The 26709-nt window shown below is 36.7% G+C and overlaps 1 protein-coding gene across 1 annotated transcript; it reads right to left on the bottom strand.

The window, feature by feature from the left end:
• Positions 1 to 5639: 5639 nt before the first annotated feature.
• LOC115212028 (cytochrome P450 4V2-like) lies at positions 5640 to 26709 on the bottom strand. The gene is given in 13 exon segments (XM_029780827.2): positions 5640 to 6392; positions 6875 to 7051; positions 7323 to 7389; positions 11110 to 11174; positions 11974 to 11977; positions 11980 to 12075; positions 14879 to 15058; positions 16629 to 16755; positions 18888 to 18957; positions 19451 to 19641; positions 21679 to 21764; positions 22302 to 22414; positions 26504 to 26709. Coding segments are annotated over 13 exon segments (1389 nt in total). The 5' UTR covers positions 26559 to 26709; the 3' UTR covers positions 5640 to 6234.

Here is a 26709-nt window from a genome sequence, read left to right as displayed (position 1 = left end):
TAGAAGTAATAACTTCTATACTTTTCCAGGTGTAATAACTTGTCCTGTACTTTTCTAGGTTTATAATCTTAATAATATTACTTTTCATGCTCACATTTTCCCATGTAATCCATGATTTTTCCAGGCATGGCTATTATAAGATAGTTAATGTGTCAATTAATAATTTAAGATTTTACCTTATAACATACTGAAAGATAATATTTCAGTTTTTCCAAAGCGATGATAATAATTCAATTTTTTTTCACGTTTAATTTAAATATATGCTGCGATTGAATTATTTGATATTACCCATCCATTCCACATTAATGGCGGGGATTTTTACCATGTTGTTGGTTGCACCATTGCTCACCAAAAGTTGCACACAACAAGACCCTAAAACCATCCGTTACCAGGCTCACAAGTAACCTAGATTTTGAGTTGGTGATAACAGCACTGACTGCTGCTAATCTAAATCTATCAACGGTAATTATAAAATCATTACAACGGTAATTATAAAATCATATCAGATATGCACAAGTTAAAATTACTTACACCCCATTAATATAAATTTGATATATGAAAATTCCCTTTTAATTAATTTTGAAATTTAAGAGTCGCTTCGCGGGTCAGAGTATTGACTTTTTGTAGAACTTTAAAATACTGAATTGTCGCATACTGAATAATAAACGGGGCAATTTGATTGGTTAAAATGAATGTATATAAAAAAAAACACAGGTAGTCCAGATTTTGGTTTTGCTTTACCCAATCGGCAGCTCTGTCAGAATTATCATGTACTTTCAAAAAAGGTAGATGTGTTAGTTGTCAAGGATGTTACAGATGTAGATGTATATGTCGTGGAGATAATAAACGCAACGAAAATGTAAACACACGTGCCACAAAGAGAATACGACTTTTGGGAGATGTCGGCACACGTAAAACAAATATGAATACAAGAAAACGTAGTGTGTATACGGAACAAGAGGATTCTGAACCAGAAGTTAGCGATCCATCACGAATCGCTTCAACAGTGGGGTCATTGTATGAAGCATTTGGTTTAAAATCACTATCATCATTACCGGGAAAAGCTAAACGTGAAAGTATCCGAATAGAAGACTTTGACGAAGCAGCTAAAAAGCGACTGGTGAAACTATCCAGTACCATAATGAAATGAGTATGCTCTATCATTAGTCTGTATGATTCTGAAGGCCTTATGAAAGAGGTTGTTAAAAATGAAGGAGACGGTGTCGTCGATGAAGGCAAATTAGCGGAAAATATAATTAAAGTACGAGATGCAATGCCGAGTGATTTGAAAGATCGTTTTGGTATTGGTATGAAGAAAGTAGCTTCATTAAGACGAAAGTATAAACATATCGCAAGTGGAAAGCAGCTTACACCTTCCAATAGATCAATTATACGATACGATCATGATCAAATGGAAGCTGCAGTGGAGTTTTGTCGGATGCTATTGTATCCCGAATCTCATAGGGTATCAAAGCATTTACGATTAATGACGAAGAAATACATCTTCCCAAGCTGATTAGGAAAAAAAAAATACAACTATAATGCTACGTGATTACAAAGAAACCATACCTCAAAATAAGCAATTAAGCTCTACATTATTCCGGAAGATAGTTAAAACGTTAACTACCAAAGATCAAATATTTAGACAAGCGGTCGATTATGTGTCGGGGGTATTAATGTATGATAATTTTGCATGCTTGAAGACTGCTGTTGCTACCAGTGCCGGATCAGAATCTTTGAATGCTATTGTTTAGAAGCTTACATTAAGACAACCTATGAGGAACACATTTCTACATGTACTGTCACGGATAAAAGGTTTTCTTTAACCATCTCTGGAGCGGAAATGAAACAATGTGGTGTTTGTTGCTTCCCAAACATGTAATACAATACATTAAACAGCATCTGAGCCCAGAACATGAAAATCTATTGAATGGTGTTATAGAACAATTATATCTTTTATTTGATCATCGTGTGAGAGTACTTAATCAACGCAATAGGATTGATGAAATAATGTTCAATTTACGTTTAGAAGATGCTATGATTGTTATAGATTTCAAAATGAAATTCGAAGCTATATACTATAGGGAAAAGACTACAGATTTTTACGGCATGGAACCATGATGTATACAAGATACACTGATGAAGAACGGCGTAATACTGAAAATTTAAAAGATTATCGTATCATTTACTTCGATCACATTTCTACCGGGGATAGTAAGCAAGACTATGTGGCTGTTATGTCTTATTTTGATTTAGTATGTAGAGGAATATCGACCAAATTTCTATACATTCGAAATCTTTATGTACAATCTGACAACGCAAGATGTTATAAGAAAGGAAACTTATTGCTTACATTATATAAAATTGCAAATAGATACAACCTTAAACTTTGTACTTTTGTACACACTGGTGTACAAGATGGTAAAGCCAATATCGACGCTCATTTTGCTACAGCTATGAGGCATGTGTATATGCATTGTAATATGGGTTCAGATGTTATAACTCCTGTTGAATTAGTTGATTCTTTAAATGCTAATGGCGGTGTAAGTAATACAGTGGCAGAATTGGTTGGTGTTAATAGACCTACTGTTGAACAATTTAAACAGGAAAGCTTGGAGATAATTGGAAAATTACAAGACATAGATGATGTGATCATATGGAAGTACAGTTTAATTCGACAAGAAATTCCGCTTCAGTTTATGGAAATTCGAACTTACCATTGACAGCAACATGCAACCTTATCAATGGCACGACGAACGACGTAAATGAAGGAAATTGTGAAAGCGAATCCGATGAAGAAGATTGTGCTTCCAATGAAAATGAAATATTTGATACAGACACTGTTAAAGATATCGATGTTGTAGAGAAACGTAGAGGCAGCTTAACAAAATGTATTGTTTATAGTGTTGAGGGGAATATCGCAGAGAAGCATCGTATCGGACTTACTGTAGCATCTAATATTAATGATTTCGATATGGAATCAGACGAAAACTCCTCTTCAATGTCATTTATGCCGTAGGGAATTTGCAACTGCCTACAAAATGAAAATCCATAATTGGAAGGGAGCCTTAAGACAACAAGATTTAATCAGAAGGCAGCAAGCTGGCAGAAACGTTAGCACGCCGAGTGAAATGCTTAGAGGTATTTCGTCTGCCGCTACGTTCTGAGTTCAAATTCCGCCGAGGTCGACTTTGCCTTTCATTCTTTCTGGGTCGATAAATTACCAGTTACGCACTGGGGTCGATATAATCGACTTAATCCCTTTGTCTGTCTGTCCTTGTTTGTCCCCTGTATGTTTAGCCCCTTGTGGGCAATAAAGATTTAATCAGTCAAGCTATTGTTTATGCTAAAGATATATATACGTATGAACAGCGTCAATTTGAGGTGATTAATACTAGTTCAAATGTTGAAAAACTTAAGATGCTTGAGCCCATTCATGAAGCGATCCAACATGATAATGCGTGTTGAGGATTTGAAACAGGATGGGCAAGAACAAGAAAGCATGGTAATAAGTATGGTCGAAAGTATGTAGATCCATTTAAACAAGAAATTATTGATATGTCTAATTTGGGTAATGAAAACGAAGCTATGAAACGAGGTCTAGGTAAAATGTTAGTGCAAGAAATTTAACAAGAAATAGCTTACAAACTACAGAATTTTCTCAAGAAAGCCAAGAGAAAAAGATGTTTTATGTAACACATTCTACCAGTATACGAAGTTTAAAAGTGTTTAGTTACAAAGAAATTATTTTAAAAATCTGCCGATCAAAGTGAAAAGATCTTAAATTTATTTATTTATTAAATTTCGGCATTTCAGTATAGTAAACATAAGGGATAACAAATTTAGACTTTACAGTAAGTATTTAATATAAAATATTCATAAATAATTATTTCTATTCTAGGAACAAAGCCCTGAAAATTTTGGGCAAGGAGACTAGTCGATTACATCAACCTCAGTATTTCACTGGTACTTAATTTATTGACCCCGAAGGGATAAAAGGCAAAGTTGACCTCGGCAAAATTTGAACAATGGTTAATGGAGTCTTCAGGGAAATCATTCAGTAGCATCGACTGCCATTCAAACTAATTGGCGCCATGATTATATATATATATATATATGTGTGTGTGTGTGTGTGTGTGTGTGTGTGTGTGTAAATATACATACACACATATATATATATCATATTATGTGTGTGCGTGCGTGTGTGTGCATGTGTGTCTGTATGTGTCTGTATTTGTGTATGTATGTTTATACACTCGTTTACATCATGAAATACAATTACGTATAAATCCGTGGTAGTAGTAGTAGTAGTAGTAGTAGTAGTAGTAGTAGTAGTAGTAGTTACCGTTGTTGTTTCTCAGTCCCAGGTCATACTATCCCTGATTATCCCTTTTTCTTTTCTCTTTCAAATGTAGTTCTTATACTACACTATCCAATACAGGCTTTGTCGTTTTCTGAAAGACAGTTGCGTGGGATTTGAAAGAAAGCTGGCCGGTATTTCTAGGAGATGGAACTAACCACATAGAGACTCCCTGCACGCAGATGTTGTTCTTTGCATCAAAATGAGTTTCTAATCAGCACACATATGACCAATGACATACCAGTTATGACCATCCCATCTTAATTTCAAACTTTGCATATCCGAGATCGACTTTTTTGTATTGTATTGATGGCATGGTACAGTTTTAGGATACTTGGCTGGTATTTCTAGCAGCTTGAGAAACTACATGAAGCGTCTCTCATGATCGGTAATGTTGTTGTTGTTGTCGTCGTCGTCGTCGTCGTTTAATCCTGAGTCTGCCCTGATTGGGAAAATCTTTGTTAAAGATACTCAATGTTAACCATTCATTTTTTTCTTTTTAATGTTCAAGACTACTTTTGCCAAAGTGTCTTCCTTTTTTAAGATAGTAAAGTGTAGTTTTATGGAGATTTGGCTATAATTTCTTGTAAGTCAAGCAACGATCTAGTACTGCAGGTGTCGATGATGATGTTCAAGCGTATTTTCATACCATATTTGGTGAAAGTTAATCAGGAACTTAATAACAAAATCCAAATTTGATCCGACAAAGTCATTGAGAGAAATAAGAACGGTAAATGAAAGTTACAACAATAATGTTAAGTAACTGAATACATGGCAGAAGAGAAAAATTGCGCAGACAATAACCGAGTGAATTCTTTAATACTGGGCTAGAAATATGTATATAAGGTCAAGCCAATTTCGTTTAAATAATGCAAAACATGACAATAAATGGAATTTCGTAAATATTATTTTGCTGGCTACAGTTTATTATTTATTAAAGAACAACTATTGAAAATTTTGGATATTTTCGGTTTGAACGGCAGTTTTTTTCTAGCGGTATCATATGAAATTGTCACCCATAATTATGACCCTAGAATCGATCTATTGCATTTCAATCTGTTTTAGGGTTAGGGTTAGTTAGGGTTAGGGGTGGGAGAAGGGTATCTTTTTTTTTCTTCACAAATGTAAATAAACCCAATCTGTTTCTTAAACGAGGGACAAATTCATACGGCACAGACTTTCACCTCAATAGACGTTATTGATTGGTTTAAATTGCAGAAATTGAAGAAAACAACAACAAATATCTTACAAATTACAGAATTTTCTCAATAAAGCCAAGAGAAAAAGATGTTTTATAAACACATTCTACCAGTATACGAAGTTTAAAAGTGTTTAGTTACGTGGAAATTATTTTAAAAAGCTGCCGGTCAAACCGAAAAGATCCAAAATTTTTAGTTAAAGTAGATGGGATTGAGTGACTAGATATTCTGTGAAACATGAGCAATATAACGGATGAGTAACAACTGCAATCGAGTATTGAAACCGAGTCAAAACGCTGTTTTACGTATTTAAAATATATCGAACGATTAAAATATAGTATGACAGCAAAATTGAGGTGTTGAGCATCATCAAAACTTTTACAGAAGTGTTCATAAAAGACTGCAGTGAATTGATTGAGTATAGACACAATTTAATGTTTCGATTACGCGATCCTTTTTCGTAAAGAGAAAAGATAAGTTTCAAATGTCTTATTGAATATTAGCATACATACTTGAAAGTCACACAAGCAGTTATTCATACCTAGTTCAGCTTGAAAAAACTTTTATTCTGAATATTGATTTCTTATTTTTAAAATATTCAAAAGAAAATATATTAATTGAAATAACGTCTCCAGACATCCCAGAATCGAATGCGGATGGACATTATTACAACAATCATCGATGGCTAAGTTTGACACGAACGCCAGCAAAAGGTTTGAGTACCAAATCAAAAGTTGGCTCAAGCTCTTCTAGTGTCTGTGTTGTTTCAAGATTAAATTTTTGGATGATTCGTGATAATACTATTTTCTCTTCTAGCATGGCGAACTTTTGTCCTGAAATTATAAATCAAAAATATTTCTAAAATAATTTCGCATTCATTGAAATGTAGGAAAAAAATCTTTTACGTGGTTAACCAAAAGTTTTCATTCATTATCTTTCTTTTGTTTGTCTACAACCTAATGTGTTATTCTCGGAGATTTTAAGGTGGTAATAGTATCTTTTGGCGTCTATATTACAGTGCGTGGAGAGGTGTATAGCTAATCCCTTATTATAGTTATGTATATAATTATATATATATTGCACTCATGATCATACGATTATGGTTTCGATTCCTGGACCGAGTTATTTGTTGTGTTCTTGAGCAAAATATTTTATTGCATGTTGCTTCAATCCACCCAGTTACAAAAATGAGTAATCCTGTCATGGAAGCTGGGCTTATGCGCCTATGGCTCTGGAAAGGCCTTTGATCTTTTTGACATATACACACACGCACACACATAATAAAGGTGATTTTCACGAAAAAATACAAACTTACCTATGCAGTTACGAGGTCCTGCTGAGAATGGTATAAAGGCATACGGATGTCTGTCATTATCTTCTGAAAGAAATCTATCGGGATCGAACGTGCTCGGGTCTGGGTAGACATTTGGATCTCTATGTAAAGGACCTATGCCTACAAATACATGGGAACCTTTTTTTATCCCATAAGGACCTGCAAAATTAGATACAGCACTTTAAATTTTTGTCACTCTCATAGACAGATATGGTAATATCTGTCGTTATTACACTTATCAGTCAGTTATGAATGTATCAGAATACATAAACATCACAGGTCTTCTTTCACCGAAAGGTAGTTATACATGAAAGAAGCTGGGTGTAATTTGTGTTCGACTGGAAATTTGATTCCTTCATAGAAACTGAAAAGTGAATTTCTGTGAATAAGGCATTTGTTGTATGTTTATATATATTATTAATAAACTCACCAATTTTAAAATCCTCAGCAGCTAGTCGCCCAATAAGTGGTACTGATGGGTAAAGACGTTGCACTTCCTGGAACAAACGTAGAGATTATTATTATCATTATTATTATTATTATTATTATTATTATTATTATTATTATTATTATTGAGTGAGTGAGAGAGCAGTGCATGCCATCAAAGTGACACTGGGGTAAAATATACGAAGCCCAATATACCCATCATGACTACCCGTCTGATAAGGGTACACCAGGCACATGCATCACAACCATATGTGCGCGACATGGTGATCTCATATTAAGATAAACAGCACATGACCTTGCAGGTGGGGCCCAGTTAGAATTTTCTTCAGGTTGAGTAGCCCATCCCGCTAAAAAGGTCCCTGAATAAGGGTTGTTTAAGGATGTTGAAAGAACCACCCATGTTTTCAGATGTGAATTATTCAAACCCCAAAGAATCCCTCTCAACACATGGCTATGATGCTCCCCCACTACTTCTGCTCGTGATCAGAGATGCACATATCGTCAGCCACTAAGGGACATGCTCAACTGGTTAAGGTCAAACAACTGACAAGCAAATCTGTGGTATTGAGCAGAATATTTTATTATTATTATTATTATTATTATTATTAATATTATTATTATATTAATATTATTAATATTATTATTATTATTATTATATTATTATTATTATTATTATTATTATATTATTATTATTACTAACTGGGGCATTTTGGTTCTTCAATTCACTTTGATAAAGCCTTTTAATAACAGAAATCTTTACCAAAATTTGAATATGTTGTGATTAGCTTTAAATGTTAGAAATTATCAAAATTATTGAAATGTCAGAGAAATGCCTTGTGGTGTTTGTTCTAGCTACTTGCTTCTATGTTCAAATACCCCCGCACTTAGCCTTCCATTTCCTCCTTTCTGAGATACAAAATACTAAGTAAGGGATTCAGTCTCATCAATTGATTCCTAATTTCTGGGTTCGAGTCTATGTTAGTATCAATTATTATTTTTGTATTCGACCAAGACAAATCTCATATATCTTTGTTCCGTATGTTTATTCCTATTTTAAAGAATTTCTCCAACGGAATTTGTATATTTTTTTAGTCTGTCCATAACTTATTCAGGAAAAGAGAGTTATAAAAACACTGTCTCTTCGTTAATCAAGGAGAATGTAGGCCTTTCTATCATTATTTCATGCCTTTTAGTGGACAAAATTATAAACACAATAAAATAATATGATACACTCAGCAAGCAGACATTTGAAATGATGAAAGCCTGTTTTTTGTTATACCTAGATAACTGCAAAAAATATTGACATAGTGACATGAAAAGGGGAAACTTTGTCAGCTAGTATCAGCAGTGAAGGTGCTCACCGTTTAGTTCGGACCGGCTTTTAAAGTGGAGAATACCGTTTAGTTCAGACTGGCCTTTAAAGGGGAAGAGGTCGTAAGCAGCATGGTCAGTCTCCTTCAGAAATAAGCAGGAAGCTGTATTTTGATGAAATTATAGTTTTATTAAGGCACAACGTTTCAGTGTGTATATGGCCCATAAAATCCGTCATGAATGATAACAAAAATCTTACGGCCACATTGTGAATCAGTTCCTCAGCATAATTGGGGAAACAAAATACCAGTAGTTTTCAGAGCAAAAACAAAAGATATATGATTGATTGATTGATTGATTCTAGTTTCAGCTCATGAGCTGTGGCCATGCTGAGGCACCGCCATTTGGTGTTGCTACATGGTTTTGCTTCACGCATGCTTTTTGGCAACTGCCATTTGGTGCATGAGAGAGTTCGATGCAGCTGCCCTCATCTGCACCTCCTGTCGTGAAGTTGGTTCATCTGGGATACCTGACAAGAAGAGATCCAGTTTCATTTTAAAGACATCTGCATCCACCCCATGCAGGTCTCTTAGATTCTTCGGGAGGATATTGAAGAGCTGTGGGCCTCGGAAGCCCAGGCTATCACAGTATCACAGTATATATATATATATATAAAACTTACGGAGATACAAATTTCCGTGGCCATGAAGGTGAAAGCACTGGCAATAATAACGATTTCATATTTTAGCACAAGGCCGAAATTTTTAAGCGAGTGGGTTAGCTGATTACATTGGTTCCACTCAATTGGTAATTAATTTATCGACTATGTGAGATTTGAGCTTACTACGTAATGAGCCTGCGAAAATGCCATTGAGCATGTTGTGCGATGCTCCAAAAATTCTGCCTGTTCCCCAGCTTAAAAATTGCTCCTAGTATAGGCACAAGGCCCGAAAATTTGGTGGTGGGGAATTTAGCTGCTTAAATCAACCCCAGTACTTGACTGATGTTCTAGTTTACCCATCCCAAGGGATGGAAGACAAAGTAAATTTCGGCACGATTTGATTTCAGAGTGCAGAGAGCCGAAACGAAACCGCAAGGCTCTTTAGTCTCTGCGAATTCATTTTCAAATAACAATTTATAATGTAGGCACAAGGCCAGTTTTTGATGGGAGAGGATTGGTTGATTAAATCTACTTTCAACTTGAATGTTAGTTTTTTAATCGATGACAGTCAATGCTGACCTTGGTGGGATTTGAACCCAGATCATAAAGGGCCGTACCTAAGTGATGTAAAGAATTTTTTTCTGTTTCTTTAACGGATCTATTGTAGCTATAGGTATCCATGATGATGGCCATAGTAAATATACCAATTAAAACAAGCGAGAATTAGCAGAGGATTTATATCTCGCCAAAAACGGAGGTCAACAATGCATAAAGACATTAATATTTAGATTTAAAAAATATAAAACGACAACGAGAGTTCCAGCTGATCCGATCAACGGAACAGTCTGCTCGTGAAATTAACGTGCAAGTGGCTGAGCACTCCACAGACATGTGTACTCTTAACGTAATTCTCGGGGAGATTCAGCGTGACACAGAGTGTGACAAGGCTGGCCCTTTGTGAAGACGGGTACCACAGAAACAGGAAGAAAGAGTGAGAGAAAGTTGGAGCGAAAGAGTACAACATGGGTCGCCACCACCCCTTGCCGGATCCTCGTGGAGATTTAGGTGTTTTCATTCAATAAACACTCACAACACCCGGTCTGGATATCGAAATCGCGATCCTATGACCGCGAGTCCACTGCCTTAACCACTAGGCCATTGTGCCTCCACATTAACAATATAGAACAATAAAATAGCATCTAGAACGCTTCTCGAAAAGGAGAACAACCACAAAGGATCGTTTGGGGTACCTTGTGTGTAACTTGAGTTTCTTTGAAAAGCTAAACGAAAGAGCCTTCATGTTCTCAGCATGAACTTCATCGATAGAATAAGCGCATTTAATCACGTCAAGTTTTGCTTTCTCACCCACTTTTAAAATCTACTGGAAAATAACACCTCTTTTCCTATACTCGTCTTGCTCTTCAAGTGGTAATTTAAAATTTGTTGGAGACTGACTGATAAAAAGCTGCACTCCTTCTCAGTTGCCTCCACCACACAACTTCTTCCACAATCTCTACCAAGCAGGAAGAAACTATCCACACTTCCTACAAAAGAATACTGGGTTCTAAATACCAAGTACACAATTTCATACATCTTCCTCTTTTTTTAAAGAGAGATGGATACTTACGATCAAACCTTACACCCAACAACAATCGGTCTACTTAAACCCTCAAATCAGTGGCGCACGGGTACTGAACCCAATTGTAACTAACGCATATCTGGATATGATAATGATTTGTGATTTATTCTTGGTTTTAACTTTTATTTTATTACAGTTATTCAAGAAATTTTCATTTACCTTGATAACACAATCCAAATAGGTCAATTTCTTAAGGTTTGACAGTGTGACTTCTTCAGATTCACCTTAAATAAGAAATCAAAATACTTATATATATTCACAGAGAAGCGTCTACGAGAACACGAAATCCAATATTTTAAAGATAACCTCTGGTGCATTTCTGATATGATTTAGTCTTTCACTCTTTGAGCTGTCGCCATACTGCGTGCTCAGCCTCCAAATATTTTACTCAATCATACCAACTTTAGTACTTAGTTAAATATTTATAATTACTAGAGTGTTACCCATCATATGATGGATAACTGTGGAACTGTGGAAGTTTATTTTTCCACCATGGGTAATATGATATGTATACAATATTTACAATCTGACTTTTATTACACTTCTTTGTACTTACCAAAATGATGAAATGAATACTAATTTTTCAAAAGAGTAATATTTATTACTTTAAAATAAAATTAAATAAAGGAATTTCTCATTTGTATGACTCTTCCCATAACCACAATGTCATTTATCTCCTCCTCCATTTACTCCTCTGTCTTTTAGGTTTCTCTCTCGTGTCTGGAGAAACTAGTCAGTCAACCAACCAACCAACCAACCAACATTTATATCGTCTATTATTAAAAAGAGATGTGCTGTCTAAGGCAGCGAGTTAGCAGAATCATCTTTACGTTCCGAATTAAAATTCCACCGAGGTCAACTTTGCTTTTCATCATTTCGGGGTCGATAAAATAAATACCAGTCATGTTATAGAGTATCCCCCTCCCCCAAATTTTTAGGCGTTGTACCAGCAGTAGAAAGGATTATTATTAGAGTCATCATAAGAGTTACACGACGAAAGTTTATCAGAAGTTCATAACTCACCATAAAAATCATCGATTCTTTCTGTAACTTCTTTTGTACATCTGGATAAGCAGCTATGAAGTATAATGTCCAGTTAATTCCTGCAGCCGTTGTATCATGACCCTAGTAGAACAATATAAATATTTCACTTTTTTCGACAAATTTATAAAATCGCAGGTGTAAATGAGGCGAATCTAGAAAAATGAGGATAAATTTTTAACATGCATTTCAGTAGTAACACGCTGCGGGATTTTTAGATGATTCGCAATAGACTTTGGCACAAGAACCTCCTGCAGTATTGATATAAAACCTCATCTACATGCATTACCTCAAACTAAAATGCGTGAGCAGTAAGAGAAGCAGGGAGTAATTCGGCTGCGTGTTGATATAAAGATGAAAGTATGGGTGGCGGTAATTCCTTCAGAAAACGTACAATAGCAATCATTTCATTGCAACAATAACGAAAAGGGTTAAGGCGGCGAGCTGGCAGAAGCGTTAGCACGCCGGGCGAAATGATTAGCAGTATTTTTATCTCTCTTTACGTTCTGAGTTCAAATTCCGCCGAGGTCGACTTTGCCTTTCATCCTTTCGGGGTCGATAAATTAAGTACCCGTTGCGTACTGGGGTCGATCTAACCGACTGACCGCTCCCCTAAAATTTCAAGCCTTGTGCCTGAAAAGAGCATTTTCGCACATTTATTGTCTCATATTTTTGCTTTTCATAAGAGAGTGTTTCACAAAAGAAAACTGTGTTCCTTAAAATACTGTCAAGGAGTGGTGGTCATGATTTCAAATTTTGGCTCGAGGCCAGCAGTTTCGGAGGTTTGGGTAAGTCGATTACATCGACCTCAGTTCTCAACTGGTACTTATTTTATCGACTCCAAAAGGATGAACGGCAAAGTCGACCATGGCAGAATTTGAAGTCAGAACGTAAAACAGACTAACTGCCGCTAAGTATTTCGCCCGGCGTGCAAACGATGTTGCCAGCTCGCTGCCCTAAGGAGCGATGATATTGGTGTAAGTTTATAGCTGTGCATGCGGAATTAATGTTAATTACACTAATTAAAGATAAAAAGAAGTATTCCATCGTAAGTAGGGAAAAAATTTGCTTTAGAGTAAATGAAGAGGACTGGTGCTATGATATTAAGCGTGTTAGTCCATTCCTATAATGTACGTTTCCTTCACCCAATCCAACAGTTTGCACTCTCTTATCCCAATATAACAATATGCATCCCCTTTTTCCAGTCCTACAACGTGCACCCACTTTCTTCCAGCCCTACAACGAGCACCCTCCTTCTCCCAACTCTACAAGGTTCACACCATTCTCACACAACTGCAATGTACTCTCTTTTCCTCCAACTCTATAATCTGCACCTCTTGTCGCAACCCTACAATAATTCACCCCAGTCTTCCAGTCCTACAATTTGTGCCCCATTCTCCCGACCCTGTAATGTGTACAGCTTTCTCTCAGTTCTGTAGCATGCGCTCCTTTCTTCTTGTTCTCTAATGTACCCCCCTTCTGTTATCAGCTCTACAATATGCAGCCCCTTTTTCCAGTTCTACAATGCGCTCCCTCTTTTTCAGCCCTACACTCTATGCCCATTTTAACAAACTTTTCCGCAAAATTCTCTAGTTTTCTCCTACTTTAAACGAGCTGAAAAATAACATTGAAAAACTATAATAAACTTTCCCACCAGAACTATATAATTTTAATATGGTGCATATTATCGAGTAAATTTGTTATCTGATAAAATTAGAAATATTTCATACTGAATTATTTGAAAAGTCTTCACTCCACACGCCCCTCTCGTCTTCTTCGCTCCACTCTTCTTCTAGGAGTGGACTCTATTCTTTTTATCATTATTGATATATCGTGTATTTAATGGAATAAGAAATTCTTTTAAAGATATTTGTGTTATTTGTGTGGCGCTCTCAGATTACAGTGAACGATGCGATTACCTAGTTTGCCTAGGTTGTTTAACTGTCCCCGATAATAGATATTTCGCATGAATTATCACGGACTTATTTCAAATTGCAGTGAGAACGACTGAGGTTCTAATTGATCATTGGAGCTGCTACATTATATATAAATTAAGAATAATAACGTCCATATCCACTAAACCGGTGGTGTATGTAAACCATAATGTAGAGAACATCGGAATATCGGTTTCAAATTTTGGCGGAAGATCAGCAGTTTTGAAGGAGAGTCAATTACATCGGCACCAGTGTTCAACTGGTACTTATTTTATTATCCTCGAAAGGATGAAAGGCAAAATCGACTTTGGCAAAATTTGAGCTTAGAATGTAAAGATGGACGAAATGCCGTTTAGCATGCGGCGCAGTAACGATCCTGCCAGCTCGCCGCCTTAAGTACATCGAAATATCAAAATTAAATTCTCTCTTTAGAGCTGGTTAATAATACGAAATATTTATATATTTCTTTATTGCCCACAAGGACAGACAAACGGATTAAGTCGATTACATCGACCCCAGTGCGTAACTGGTACTTTATTTATCGACCCCGAAAGGATGAAAGGTAAAGTCGACCTCGGCGGAATTTGAACTCAGAACGTAACGACTGACGAAATACCTATTTCTTTATTGCCCAAGAGGGGCTAAACATAGAGGGGACAAACAAGGACAGACTAACGGATTAAGTCGATTACATCGACCCCAGTGCGAAACAAGTACTTTATTTATCGACCCCGAAAGGATGAAAGGTAAAGTCGACCTCGGCTGAATTTGAACTCAGAACGTAACGACAGATGAAATACCGCTAAGCATTTCGCCCGGCGCACTAACGTGTCTGCCAGCTCGTAGCCTTAATACGAAATATTTATAATATTATTAGCAATATTATTAACTGCAAAGAATTCCTCTCTGCTATTTGGCCATTTAATGAATGTCAGTGTTGTGAATAAACTTACTTCGAACATGAATGTGTCCACTTCTTCTCTCAGATCCTTTTTGTCTATTTCTCCTTCGTGCAATTTATCAAGGAGAGTATCCAAGAAAGCCATTTTTTTCTTTCCGAGCGTCTCATCATCTTTATTGTCGGAGTTTTTCTGAAGGCTTTCTAGATAAAGTGTTTTGCGCTCTTCAATCACCTATAACAATTGAAAGAAGTTAGCACTGTGATAAATCTCAGAGATAAAAAAAAAAGTCGAAATAAACAAACGCATGTATCTCTGTATGACTACCAAGCTTCATTTACAACCATAAGTTTTACGGTTCGATTCCACGGCAGGACATTTTGGAAGCGTTCCGTCTTTTGTAGTTCAGATTCACGAATATGTTATGGATGAAATTTAGCAGATGTAACCTGTCAGGAATCTCGGCATGTGTGAGTGTATGTATATATATATATATATATATATACAGCTGAAACACTCATGTCACAACCTGAGACCTTGAAGACTGCTTTAATGCAAGAAAGTATACGAGTCCCTTTAATATTTGATATTCAACATTTCATCTATTCAATAAGACAATTAATACTTCATTTCATTTTGCTATATATTATTTATACTATATATTCTATATTCTACATTAATATTATAAAGAATATAAATAAAACATAAAAAACAGAGTTGGAATTTCTTTGAATAATATATATACATATACATATATATATGCGTGTGTGTGTGTGTGGTGTGTGTGTGTGTGTGTGTGTGTGTGTCGCTCTCAGTGTCACCGGCAACATGTAGCCCAGTACAAAGTCTTACATGGCTGAATCGTCGGGCACTACACCGACAACCCCACCAAGCTTGCTTGGTGAGTATAAAAATGCAAGACCTATCAAAGGGCAGAGGAACTCATGAGAGTCAAGAGGCATCCACTTGAGATCCACTGTTCAATAGTCTCATGACATACGTGCATCAATTGTTGCTATCAACAGTACCAAGATGTGTGAATGGTCCCATACAAGCCATTACCACTTTCATTGCGTGGACTGTTCAGGGGATTTACTTATCAAGATCATCTTGAATAAGGAAAAGGAAACGAGGAAAACAGTAAAATTTTTACCCTTCATGTATCTAATACGACGAGTGAGTCCATTGTATGTATATATACTAATTCTGGTAAGACTAATGCCTGTTTAAGGGATTTTAATTTATGGACGTCTCGTTACAGGCATGCATTCATACACACACACACACATATTTTTAATATAAGAGATCTAAGTTTGTGGTTATGATTCGTGGACCGGTCGTGATGTTTTGTCTTTGACCAAGGCGCTTCGTTTCAAATTGCTCGTTTGGTCAACTCAAAATGGATACTAGACGGATACTGTTATAGCTCTGTTTCCCTCCAGTTTACATATACACGATGTTGCACCAGGTCATGGGCCAGATGTCCGAGAGGTGTCCACTTCCGCTCAAGACTATATAAGAACTAATAACAATTATTGAAATCATGATACATGCTGCGAGGTTATATCCGAATGCAAGGGGCAGCTATAATTTGGTTTCTTCTTTTTTTGTCATGTGTGAGAGATAACTTTTGTATTCGCCTTGGTCTTAGTTTATGTATATCTGTACAAAACTGTTTATTCATTCCCGAACCAACTTTAGCAATCACTGCACCTACATGGCTGTAATCTAATGTCTTAAGTAGGAAAATTATAGAAGAATCAATACTACATACAAGTGAAGTACGAAAATATGGTTGGCCTACCTTATCGGTAAAACTGTGAAGATATTTTAAACATTTGGCTGCTTCTCTTCCCAAAGGATGCAAGTTGAAAAGAAAAGCTGGCCACAACCATGGAGACTTTGATTGGTAAATAATGATGTCGGATATTCTAAAATATTGTACAAAATACATTTATTGATTATTTTTCAAATTAATTTATCAACATAAAATAAACATTTAACAAAATATGATGGATCTTCCGTCGATTTCAATGAGAAGCGTTCCAAGTATTCGATCTCTGAAACAAACTACTAATTGCATTCGTGTAGAAGTTCCTGCGTATTCCACAGACTCAGAAGCTAGTTGTAATTTTGGCGCAAGGTCAACTACTTTGAGAGGAAACGGAAGTCTATTATCTAGACGCCAGAGCTCAACTGGTACTTATTTTATCTGCCGCAAAACGTTGTCCCGACGCGTTAGTAATTCGACCAGGTCACCACCTTAATAATAAAGATAATGATAATATTTTTTCTATTAATGGCACCAAACCAGAAATGTTGAGGATAGAGAACAAGTCAATTAGATCGGCATTGCTCATCTGGTACATATTCCATCGACTCCTAGAAGACTCATATCATAATGATATATATTCTCCAATCTGTAGCGACAATTTTTAAATGCAAACAAATGACCGAAAAATGATGAGCTAACCCCCAAGCAGAATTGAATCCACAAATCAATGCTAACATGGCCCCTTGTGCGTCCGATTTGGCCAATCGCTCACCTATTAATTTCAGCCAAATTTAATAAATATATACTTTAACAGTCTAATAGTTCATATAATATTTGTAAACAAACCAGAAATGCTTTGTAAGTTACGGAGAGAAAGCTACTATGGAAGAATCATAGCATAATAATAACACTTGACTGAAACTTGAACATTTTTAACAGTGTCCGTTTGCGTAGTATTTCTTAACAGTACGGTTAAGAATACCACGCACTCTGCAGAGATGACGGAATATAAAAATATTAGGAACACGCACACACACATACTTACATATTCATATAGACATGCATACAGTTATACATATACGGACTTTGCAACATTTTAGTGAAACACTTTAAGTTCGTAATTAACTCACGCCAATGTTTTAAACACCAAACTTCCACTTTCGGAACTTTAAAGTTCAGAATTAGACTCAGACAAGGATTTTCGGTGTCGAGAGAAATTAACCAGTGTGGGTTTGAGTCAGCAGCAACTAATCCATAAGAGATGTGATAGTTAAAATACATGAAGTTGCCAGAAAGAAAGGAACAATTCCGAAGCATTTGGGGATCAGGTTCTGTATCAAGGAAAAAGAATAAGATTGGTCAGTGTGCTGGTATTCAGGAGCTATGGTGGTAATGATGCTGAAAGAAGGAGAGGCACGTAGTTGGTTTCTGGGTATAAAAAGGTGGAGATTTATTATTGGCTGGAGATGAAATTTTGGAGAAGCGCAAAAAGGAAAGTAATTATGGTTGTCAGCGTGCGTGAGCATGTGCTTGCATATGTAATTATAAGAGACAGTGTGAGCAGTTAGGCTTATTAACTTGTGTGTTATGTGCGTGTGTGTTCGTGCGCGAGCGCCTGAGAATGTCAAGCGACTAAGAATTTAGAAAAACCTTAGCTTGTTGTTGGTGACATACCGAGAGAGAGAGAGAGAGAGACAGACAGACAGACCGACAGACAGACAAAGAATAGTTATTCGAAAAATATATCTTCGTTCATGTTAGTGGCTGTGTGCTTACGAACCACATGGTCCCAGGTTCAGTCCCACAGCGTGGCACCTTGGGTGAGTGTCTTCTACTATAGCCTCAGACTGACCAAAGCCTTGTAAGTGGATTTGGTAGACGGAAACTGAAAGAAGCCCATCGTATATACGTATGTGTGTGTGTGTGTGTGTTTGTGTGTATATGTTTGTGTGCCTGAGTTTATCCACCCAACATCGCTTGACAACCGATGATGGTGTATTTAAGTCCCCGTAACTTAGCAGTTCAGCAAAAGAGACCTATAGAATAAGTACTAGGCTTACAAAGAATAAGTCCTGGGGTCGATTTGCTCGAGTAAAGGCGGTGCTCCAGCCTGACCACAGTCAAATGACTGAAACAAGTAAAAGAGTTAAGAGAGTAAAAAGTTGCCGGGAAGAAGAGAATCGGGATAGCATGCAACCGCGACGTAAGATATATATAGGGGGCAACTCAACATATATCTACAATTACATTTTAAAACATCCTTGAATAAATGAAGCCCTTGTAACTTACCTGTTAACACTTTGAATGTATTCTGGATTTTGGTCATCTTGTGCATTCACACATTGACCCATGGCAGTTTCTGAAAAATATATGTATATATGTTCTACCTATTTGAAGACTATAGAAATATTTGCAAAAACCTTTCATTAGAATTTATTTCTTCGATTTAATTGTGTTTCCTTTTTTACTCCGGTACAAAATATATTTCATGATAAAATTATTTTAGCATTTTTACCTTGTCTTATTTTCCTTGTGTGTGTGTGTGTGTATGTAGATGCTGTGCTGAATAATAACATAACATTACAATGCAGAGCCTATGTTACTATCTGTCGCTTGGCAGGTATTTTTCTATCTAGTCGTTATCATAGGAAAAGTAGAAATTATGAAGATTATAATGATGATGATGACGACGACGACAGTGATGGAAAGGAAGAGAGAAGGAAGAAAGGAATGAAGAAGATGAAGAAAAAGAAGAAGGAGGGAAGGAGAAGAAGAAGAAGAACAACAACAACAACAAAAAAAAACAAGAACAACAACAACAGCAACAAAAATAGCAGTAATTTGGACATTACCTGTTATAATATCCAATGTAGAATTTGTAATATAAGGGCGAATATTGAACTCGCCCTTACCAACCATTTCGTCCAGTTTGTTACATAATATATTTGATTGGTTCTGCATAACAATTAGGAAACTGTTCAAGATATTATAATGAAAGGATGGTGTTAACATTTTCCTCGATTTGAACCATTTTGATCCTCCACTGAAAATAACGAATCAAGGAATAATATTTGAATATTTTATGTTAATGAAGTTTTACAACCTGTAATTTGAGAAAGTGGAACAGCAACAACTGGAAAAGGAATGCCCAAAGTTATTATTGTTGCTGTTGTTAAGATATAGTTGTCGATCAAAGATATTCAAGCCTTGACTGTCTTATGTGTGTTTATGTGGGATTTTAAGGAATATTACTTTCCGGATCAAGATATCACATTTACAAGACGGTGAAGTTTCATTTGACAGACTTCATTGCTATTTTTAGCAAGTGAAAAAACCATAGAATAACTTTTGTTGCCTTGAACTGAAATGTTTTCTCAAGATAGTAAACTATATTGAGCACCCACATCTTATAAATAATTCAGACGCCATTGATCAGACACCAATAATGGAGTTCTGTCTTCTGAAATTAACAGGTAAATTCGCCTCTATTCTTAGAAAAGAACGTGTTTAATTATGTATTATTAGATATGCTACTAAGTCAGCGAGCTGGCAGAATCGATCGCACGTTTGGCAAAATGCTTTGCGGTATTTCGTCTGTCTTCACGTTGCGAGTTCAAATTCCGCTGAAGTTGACTTTGCCTTTCATCCTTTCGAGGTCAATAAAATTAGTACCAGTTACGCACTGGGGTTCATGTAATCAATTTAATCCCTTCCCTGAATATAAAAGATTATTATTACTACATCTTATAACATACGTGATAATTACAGTTAAAACTTTTTTCATAAACCTGTCCCGGAACTAAACAAACTATTATGGGTTTTCCTTAAAGGCGGCGAGCTGGCAGAAACGTTAGCACACCGGGCAAAATGCTTAGCAGTATTTCGTCTGCCGTTACGTTCTGTGTTCAAATTCCGCCGAGATCGACTTTGCCTTTCATCCTTTCGGGGTCGATAAATTAAGTAACAGTTACGCACTGGGGTCTATATAATTGGCTTAATCCGTTTGCCTGTCTTTGTTTGTCCTATCTGTGTTTAGATCTTTGTGGGTAGTAAAGAAAAAGGTATTTCGCCTGTCGCTACGTTCTGAGGTCTAATAAAAAGGATTATTATGAGTTTCTCTTACGGCCGGTGGTTTGCCAGATCATTAGAACATCGGGCAAAAATGTATCGCAGTATTTGTTCTGAATATTTACGTTCTGAGTTCAAATTCCGCCGAGGTTAACTTTACCATTATCCTTTCTCCGGGGTCGATACGAACGTCTTAATCGCACAACCATACCTGCGCATAGTACTATCTCGACATACACACACACACATACATGAATCACAAAAGAGTTTCTATACGATCTTTTGACCTGCAGGGAATATCAACCACTAAATCTCCATAAATCACAAACAACAGTCTTAAAAATTCGGACAACACATTAGACAATGTAATACTGGTTATATATACAATAAGACGAAATGATCACAGCTAGAATTCCGTTGTTCATAGGGCTGCTTGTCCAGAGCTGACATGGGCTAAATGACCACAACAGTAACAACAACAATACTCAAAATATTAGCATATATTCTCAATGTTTGAACTCTTACTTAAAAATAAATATAACTCTTTGAAGTATAGATGCAGGTATGAGTGTATGGACGAGAAGAAGGTTTTACAATCACGTGTTTTGGGTTCAATCCCACTACACAGCATCTTGGGCAATAGCCTTCTATTATAGTCCCGGCCTGGCTGGTTCCTTGTCAGTGAATTTGGTAGACAGAAACTGCGTGGCAGCCCCTCATAGAGACTCGTGCATATTTGCGTGTATGTCTGTATTTGTCTTCTCCATCATCGCTCATCAACCTATGTTGGCTTGTTTACGTCCTCGTAACTTAGCGGTTCGGCATAAGAGAATAGACAGAAATAAGTACCAAACTTAAACAGGAATACTTGAATCAGTTAGCTCAACTAAAATTCTTCAAGGCAATGCCTCAACATAGCCGCAGTACAACGACTGAAACATGTACAAGATAAAAGATTATAATTTATTGCTAATAATTAGAAATAATTAAAAAGAAAATGTCTCATACATACCTAGTTAGCAGGCCATTTCCTAACCAGGGATATAAGAATTTATAGAACATATTTTTTTCAATGTGTTTCGTGTTGCCGATTACTTCCTAAAAATCATGTAAAAAGTTTACTTTGAGAAAATGAATGTTATTGATTAATTGTAGTAGAGATCAACTGATTTGATACAGTAGTACATATCTTAGTAATATAGACATGAAAATGTGATTCGCTACCATGTGGTTCTACTCTTTACTTCACAACCAGATATTTGTGTCTCTCGCAAATATTAGCGCACATCAGCAAATAATTTGTTTGCTGATTTCTATAAACGAAAACCACCATTCTGATGAAACACTATTCAGTCGATACACTGGTGTCTAAAAGTCCCCCTACGTTACTGAATCGAATATATTGTCAGCACACATCATGTGAAAGAGAAGTTGTTCTCCAAAAGCAAAATACAACAGCGATTAATTTATTAATCACGCTTAAATCTATCGAAACGTGTTAGGAATGAATATTTACATCATCTGTTTGATTCTCACTGATTTATGTACTCATAATTAATTATTTATTCTGTGTTAATGCATTAATAACCCATTTAATATCAGCTTTCCTGACATAAATAATCCATAATAACTTACCTGTACATATTCATCTTTAAAAACTACAACAATTGGTTGGATACCAAGCCAGAAGCACAATATACCAGGCTCGCGATATTCAGTTGTATATTTCGCCATACTGTTGTAAAAGTCTGGAACAGATTTGTTAAAAGAGAGTAGAGCTTTCTGAGGAAAACCTAAAGCTGGTATTTGTCATTTCAGTACACTCTTATAGTTTTAGGTTAGTTGATATGTTTGTCATATATTTCAACTGCTAAAGGCACATATTTGTCACATATTTCAACTGCTAAAAGCAGTTGAAATATGTTGACAAACATATTTCAACTAACCTAAATTGTGATTATACGTGTAAAAATTAACATTTTCTTCTCCAAGCCTAGATTCGAAGCCGAATCTAAGAATTCTCGGTTGTCCAAACTACCACGATCAACAGGCGCGAAAAAAGGTTTTCTTTGTCCTGTCAAAAAGTGATTGATCATCTCCCTTTGACCTACGACCTCAGCCATGTCAGACGAAGTTCAAATGGACAGGGGCTGACCTATTTAGGTACAAACTCTGCTGCAGTATGTCTATCTTTCTAGCTGCCAGGATTATTATAAATACGGTGGTCAACAGACAGACCAAGAAGGAGAAAGGCCTAGCAGGCAAACGAGAAAGATCTACGACGACAGGTTTTGATTGACCGTAGAGATCCGAGAGAAATGTTCGAAGTTCCACGGTAGACTACTGATCTCAGATGAACTACGCACGCACACACACACACACACACACACATACACACACACACACACACACACCACACACACACACACACACACACACCACACACACACACACACACAAACATATTCATTTCTGACTCATCACTTCCACAGATGTACCCTGCTTCTATTTCTACCAAGTCTTAGCAGTTGTCAACATTTTGCATGTAGTAAAGAATTATATGTACCAAAGACAAATTAAGTTCAGTGACTATATTATTTTTAACTATAAATCGATTGACTCATTTGTTTACTTCAAAGACATACACATTCCTTTTGCATCTGTTCACCTGATACACACACATAACCACTACATACATAAACACTGCTTAGCGCATTTACTCCGATACGCTTATAGATGTTTTTCCGGCAAAAGAAAAAATCTGTGAGAGCAAAGTGCTCTCTCTCTCTCTCTCTCTCTCTCTCTCTATTTGTTTATTTTACAGGTTAATACTCAAAGTGATTCGTCATTCATGCGTACTTTTTTTGCTACATTCACCCACCTTTTATTAAATCATTCATTAGACAGAACTTTCTTCTCTACCCTTAACTTCCTTTTCAAGTGATACTCAAAAAAGTTGATGAGAGATTGGCCAGAGAGGAAAGTATTGGTCTCTAAACTTTTCAAACGAGTCCACCACTCCACCACACACATTCTTTCGCCATAGCCACCAGTACGATGAAAGCTGCCTTGTATTCCCGGTCAAAAGAAGGTGGCGGGGTAATAATATTTACGATAGGCAAGGCTGACAAACGGATTCGTCCCACACGCAACAGCAGCCGTTCGACATAGGTCCACAGCTCTGAAATATGTTCCTTCGTTTTGACCGCATCTCGTCGCACCTCTCCTTTACTAGTCCTCTATAGAATGTCTTCGTGGAACTAAAGTCGCACAGATTTGATCCCGGACGGCAGAGTTGCTGGAGAGCAAGACAGCACTAGCGGTGCCATTCTCCAACCTCGGTCACCTTTTGATCCACGATTGCAGTTCGGTGAAGGAGACGAACTGCGGGAAAGCACGATTCACAAACGGTGGCCACACCTGTTCACCGTTGTCTATGAAACGCTAGAGATGTCGCAGTCTCAGCGCAAGTCTGCGCATCATTAACCACAGCATACCCAGCCCTCCATTTAGCGGATGTTGGCAGCAAACGGATCGCTTGACAATCGGAACGCTTCCCTTCTATAGAAAGCGGAAGAGTATGCGCTCCAGTTTTGTAAAGGTAGGATCGGGTCAAGGCAGGACGGTCAGACGGTAGTAGATGACTGATGCGATGTACGCATTCGCCACCTCAGCCCGACCTTTTAGAGATAGTTTTCTCTCGCCCACAGCTGGGTAAGAGTGACCACTCAACTCCTTATCTCGTGTCAGTTCTCAAATTGGAGGTCAGGACCGACCAGAACCCGAAGACAGATAGATAGATAGATAGATAGATAGATAGATAGATAGATAGATAGATAGATAGATGGATAGATGGATAGATAGATAGAAAGATGGATAGATAGATAGATAGATAGATAGATAGATAGATAGATAGATAGATAGATAGATAGATAGATAGATAGATAGATAATTATATATATATATATATGTATGTATGTATATTTGTATGTGTATACGACAAGTTTCCACACAGTTTCTGCCTAGCAAATTCACTCACAAGGCATTGGGCGGTTCTGAGCTACAGAAAACACTTGCCTAAGGTGTGATGCAATGCGACAAAATCTGAAACTATTTGCTTTCAGAACAAGCTTCTTAGTCACGTAACCATGCCTGATAAAAACAAGGACAAGTGATAATAGAATAAATAGGTTAAATAATGAATAGACAAAAGGATAAGAAACGAAGCAGATAAATTAACAAGGGTAATCGAGCGAGGAAGTTTTATCTATATTTATGAAGTTAACAAAACATTAAATGATATGCTTATATTTTCTTTTATTTGTTTCAACCGTGAAGCTGCGGCCATGTTGAGGCACCGCCGCACCAATCCTACACGCCCCAAACAAAATATTGGGTTGTCCAAAAAGTTCGTGCCGAATTTTAAAGGAAAGAAAAAGATCAATAAATACTTGCCATTACATTTTTAATCAACCAAATATGAACCATTTTGTTACACAATGCATCTCCATCTTTCCTTTAACTTGAAAATACCCTCTTCCCAGAATTGAGGTGGTTTCATGGCAAAGAATTCATCAAGGTATCTTTTAACGTCATCCAAGGAATTGAATTTTTTACCATTAAGACTATTCTGCAGAGACTTGAATAAGTAGAAATCCGAAGGAGCAATATCAGGTGAATATGGAGGGTGGGGTAACACATCCCAGCCGAGCTGCAGCAATTTTTACCTGGTTCCCAAAGCATCAAGTGCCGAAAATGAACTTTCTTATCTTCCATTTTAAAGGGTTACAGAATTAAGACAGATTATAGGAACATAAACCTTCTTCCACGAAAATATAGCTTAAACTGGGATCTAAATTGAGGTGCAGTCAAATCCTATTTTATGGACTCGACCATGTTCTAAAATAAGTCGAAAGGTAAGCTACTATAAATCGGCACGAACTCTCCGGACAACCCAATATTATATAATCGCTGTATTAAAGTACATACTGCTTACAAAATACTGTGTATTGGTTTTTGTCAATGCGTATACAGCCTGAAAACCATTGTGTGCGTTTAGTGTCAATTTGTATACACAGACTACATCGATTGTGTAGTTGTTTGCCCATTACGAGCGAATGCCGTAGGAGGATAAAGACAAACAAATTACAGCATACGCACGACTCGTTTAGGAAGCCACGATTTTCTAGAGCTTCCTAAAGAAATTACATGAAGTGTAAGCATTTTACAAAGTCTACTAAGCAAAGAAAGAAACAAACAAGCAAACAAAGAGAAAGGAAAATTAATTGTTACATATACTGTTGCAAACAATACCCGAGGTTAAAAAGAGGCGATTATGTCTAAACCACCTTTGATTTTAGGTCATGGCTAATCAATCTTCGTTAACTTGGAGCTTAACAACGACATGTACAATTTATGAATTTGAGTCTATATATGTGTGTATATATACACATGTATATATATATATGTGTGTATATATATGACATGTACAATTTATGAATTTGAGTCTATATATATGTGTATATATACAGTCCATATATATATATGTGTGCGTGTGCGTCTGTGTGTGTCCGTGTGTGTGTGTGTATGTCTGTGCGCGTGCGCCTTCTTTGTGTTTGTGTCTATCCAACCACCGCTTGAAAATTGGTGTTAGTTTGTTTATGTCCCCGTAACTTAGCGGTTCGGCAGAAGAGACCAATGGAATAATTACCAGACTTAAAAGACTGGAATTGATCTGATCGCCTGAACCCCTTTAAGTTGTGGCCCCCAGCATGGCCACAGTCCAGTAACTGAGAGAAGTAAAAAGTAAATGGTTGGTAAAAATGAGAAACACTGACCTCGGTTATTTCCCAGTAACTTCGGTATGTCACCAATTATAGGCCAACTTTTCATGCATGGTAGGTGGCTAAAATTTGCCAAAGCCTTGGAATACAATCGCAGAATGTAAAGAGAGCAGCAGAGAATTGTAAGCAAAATAAAGATGCCAGCGAACAACATGTCAGCGACTTGTCACGCTGTCAGATATAGCGAAATGTATGTTAGA

The sequence above is a fragment of the Octopus sinensis genome, linkage group LG5, assembly GCF_006345805.1.
Source record: "Octopus sinensis linkage group LG5, ASM634580v1, whole genome shotgun sequence".
Classification (NCBI taxonomy): domain Eukaryota; kingdom Metazoa; phylum Mollusca; class Cephalopoda; order Octopoda; family Octopodidae; genus Octopus; species Octopus sinensis.
Note: the sequence above shows the minus strand (reverse complement) of the source record. Positions and strands in the feature narration are given on the sequence as shown.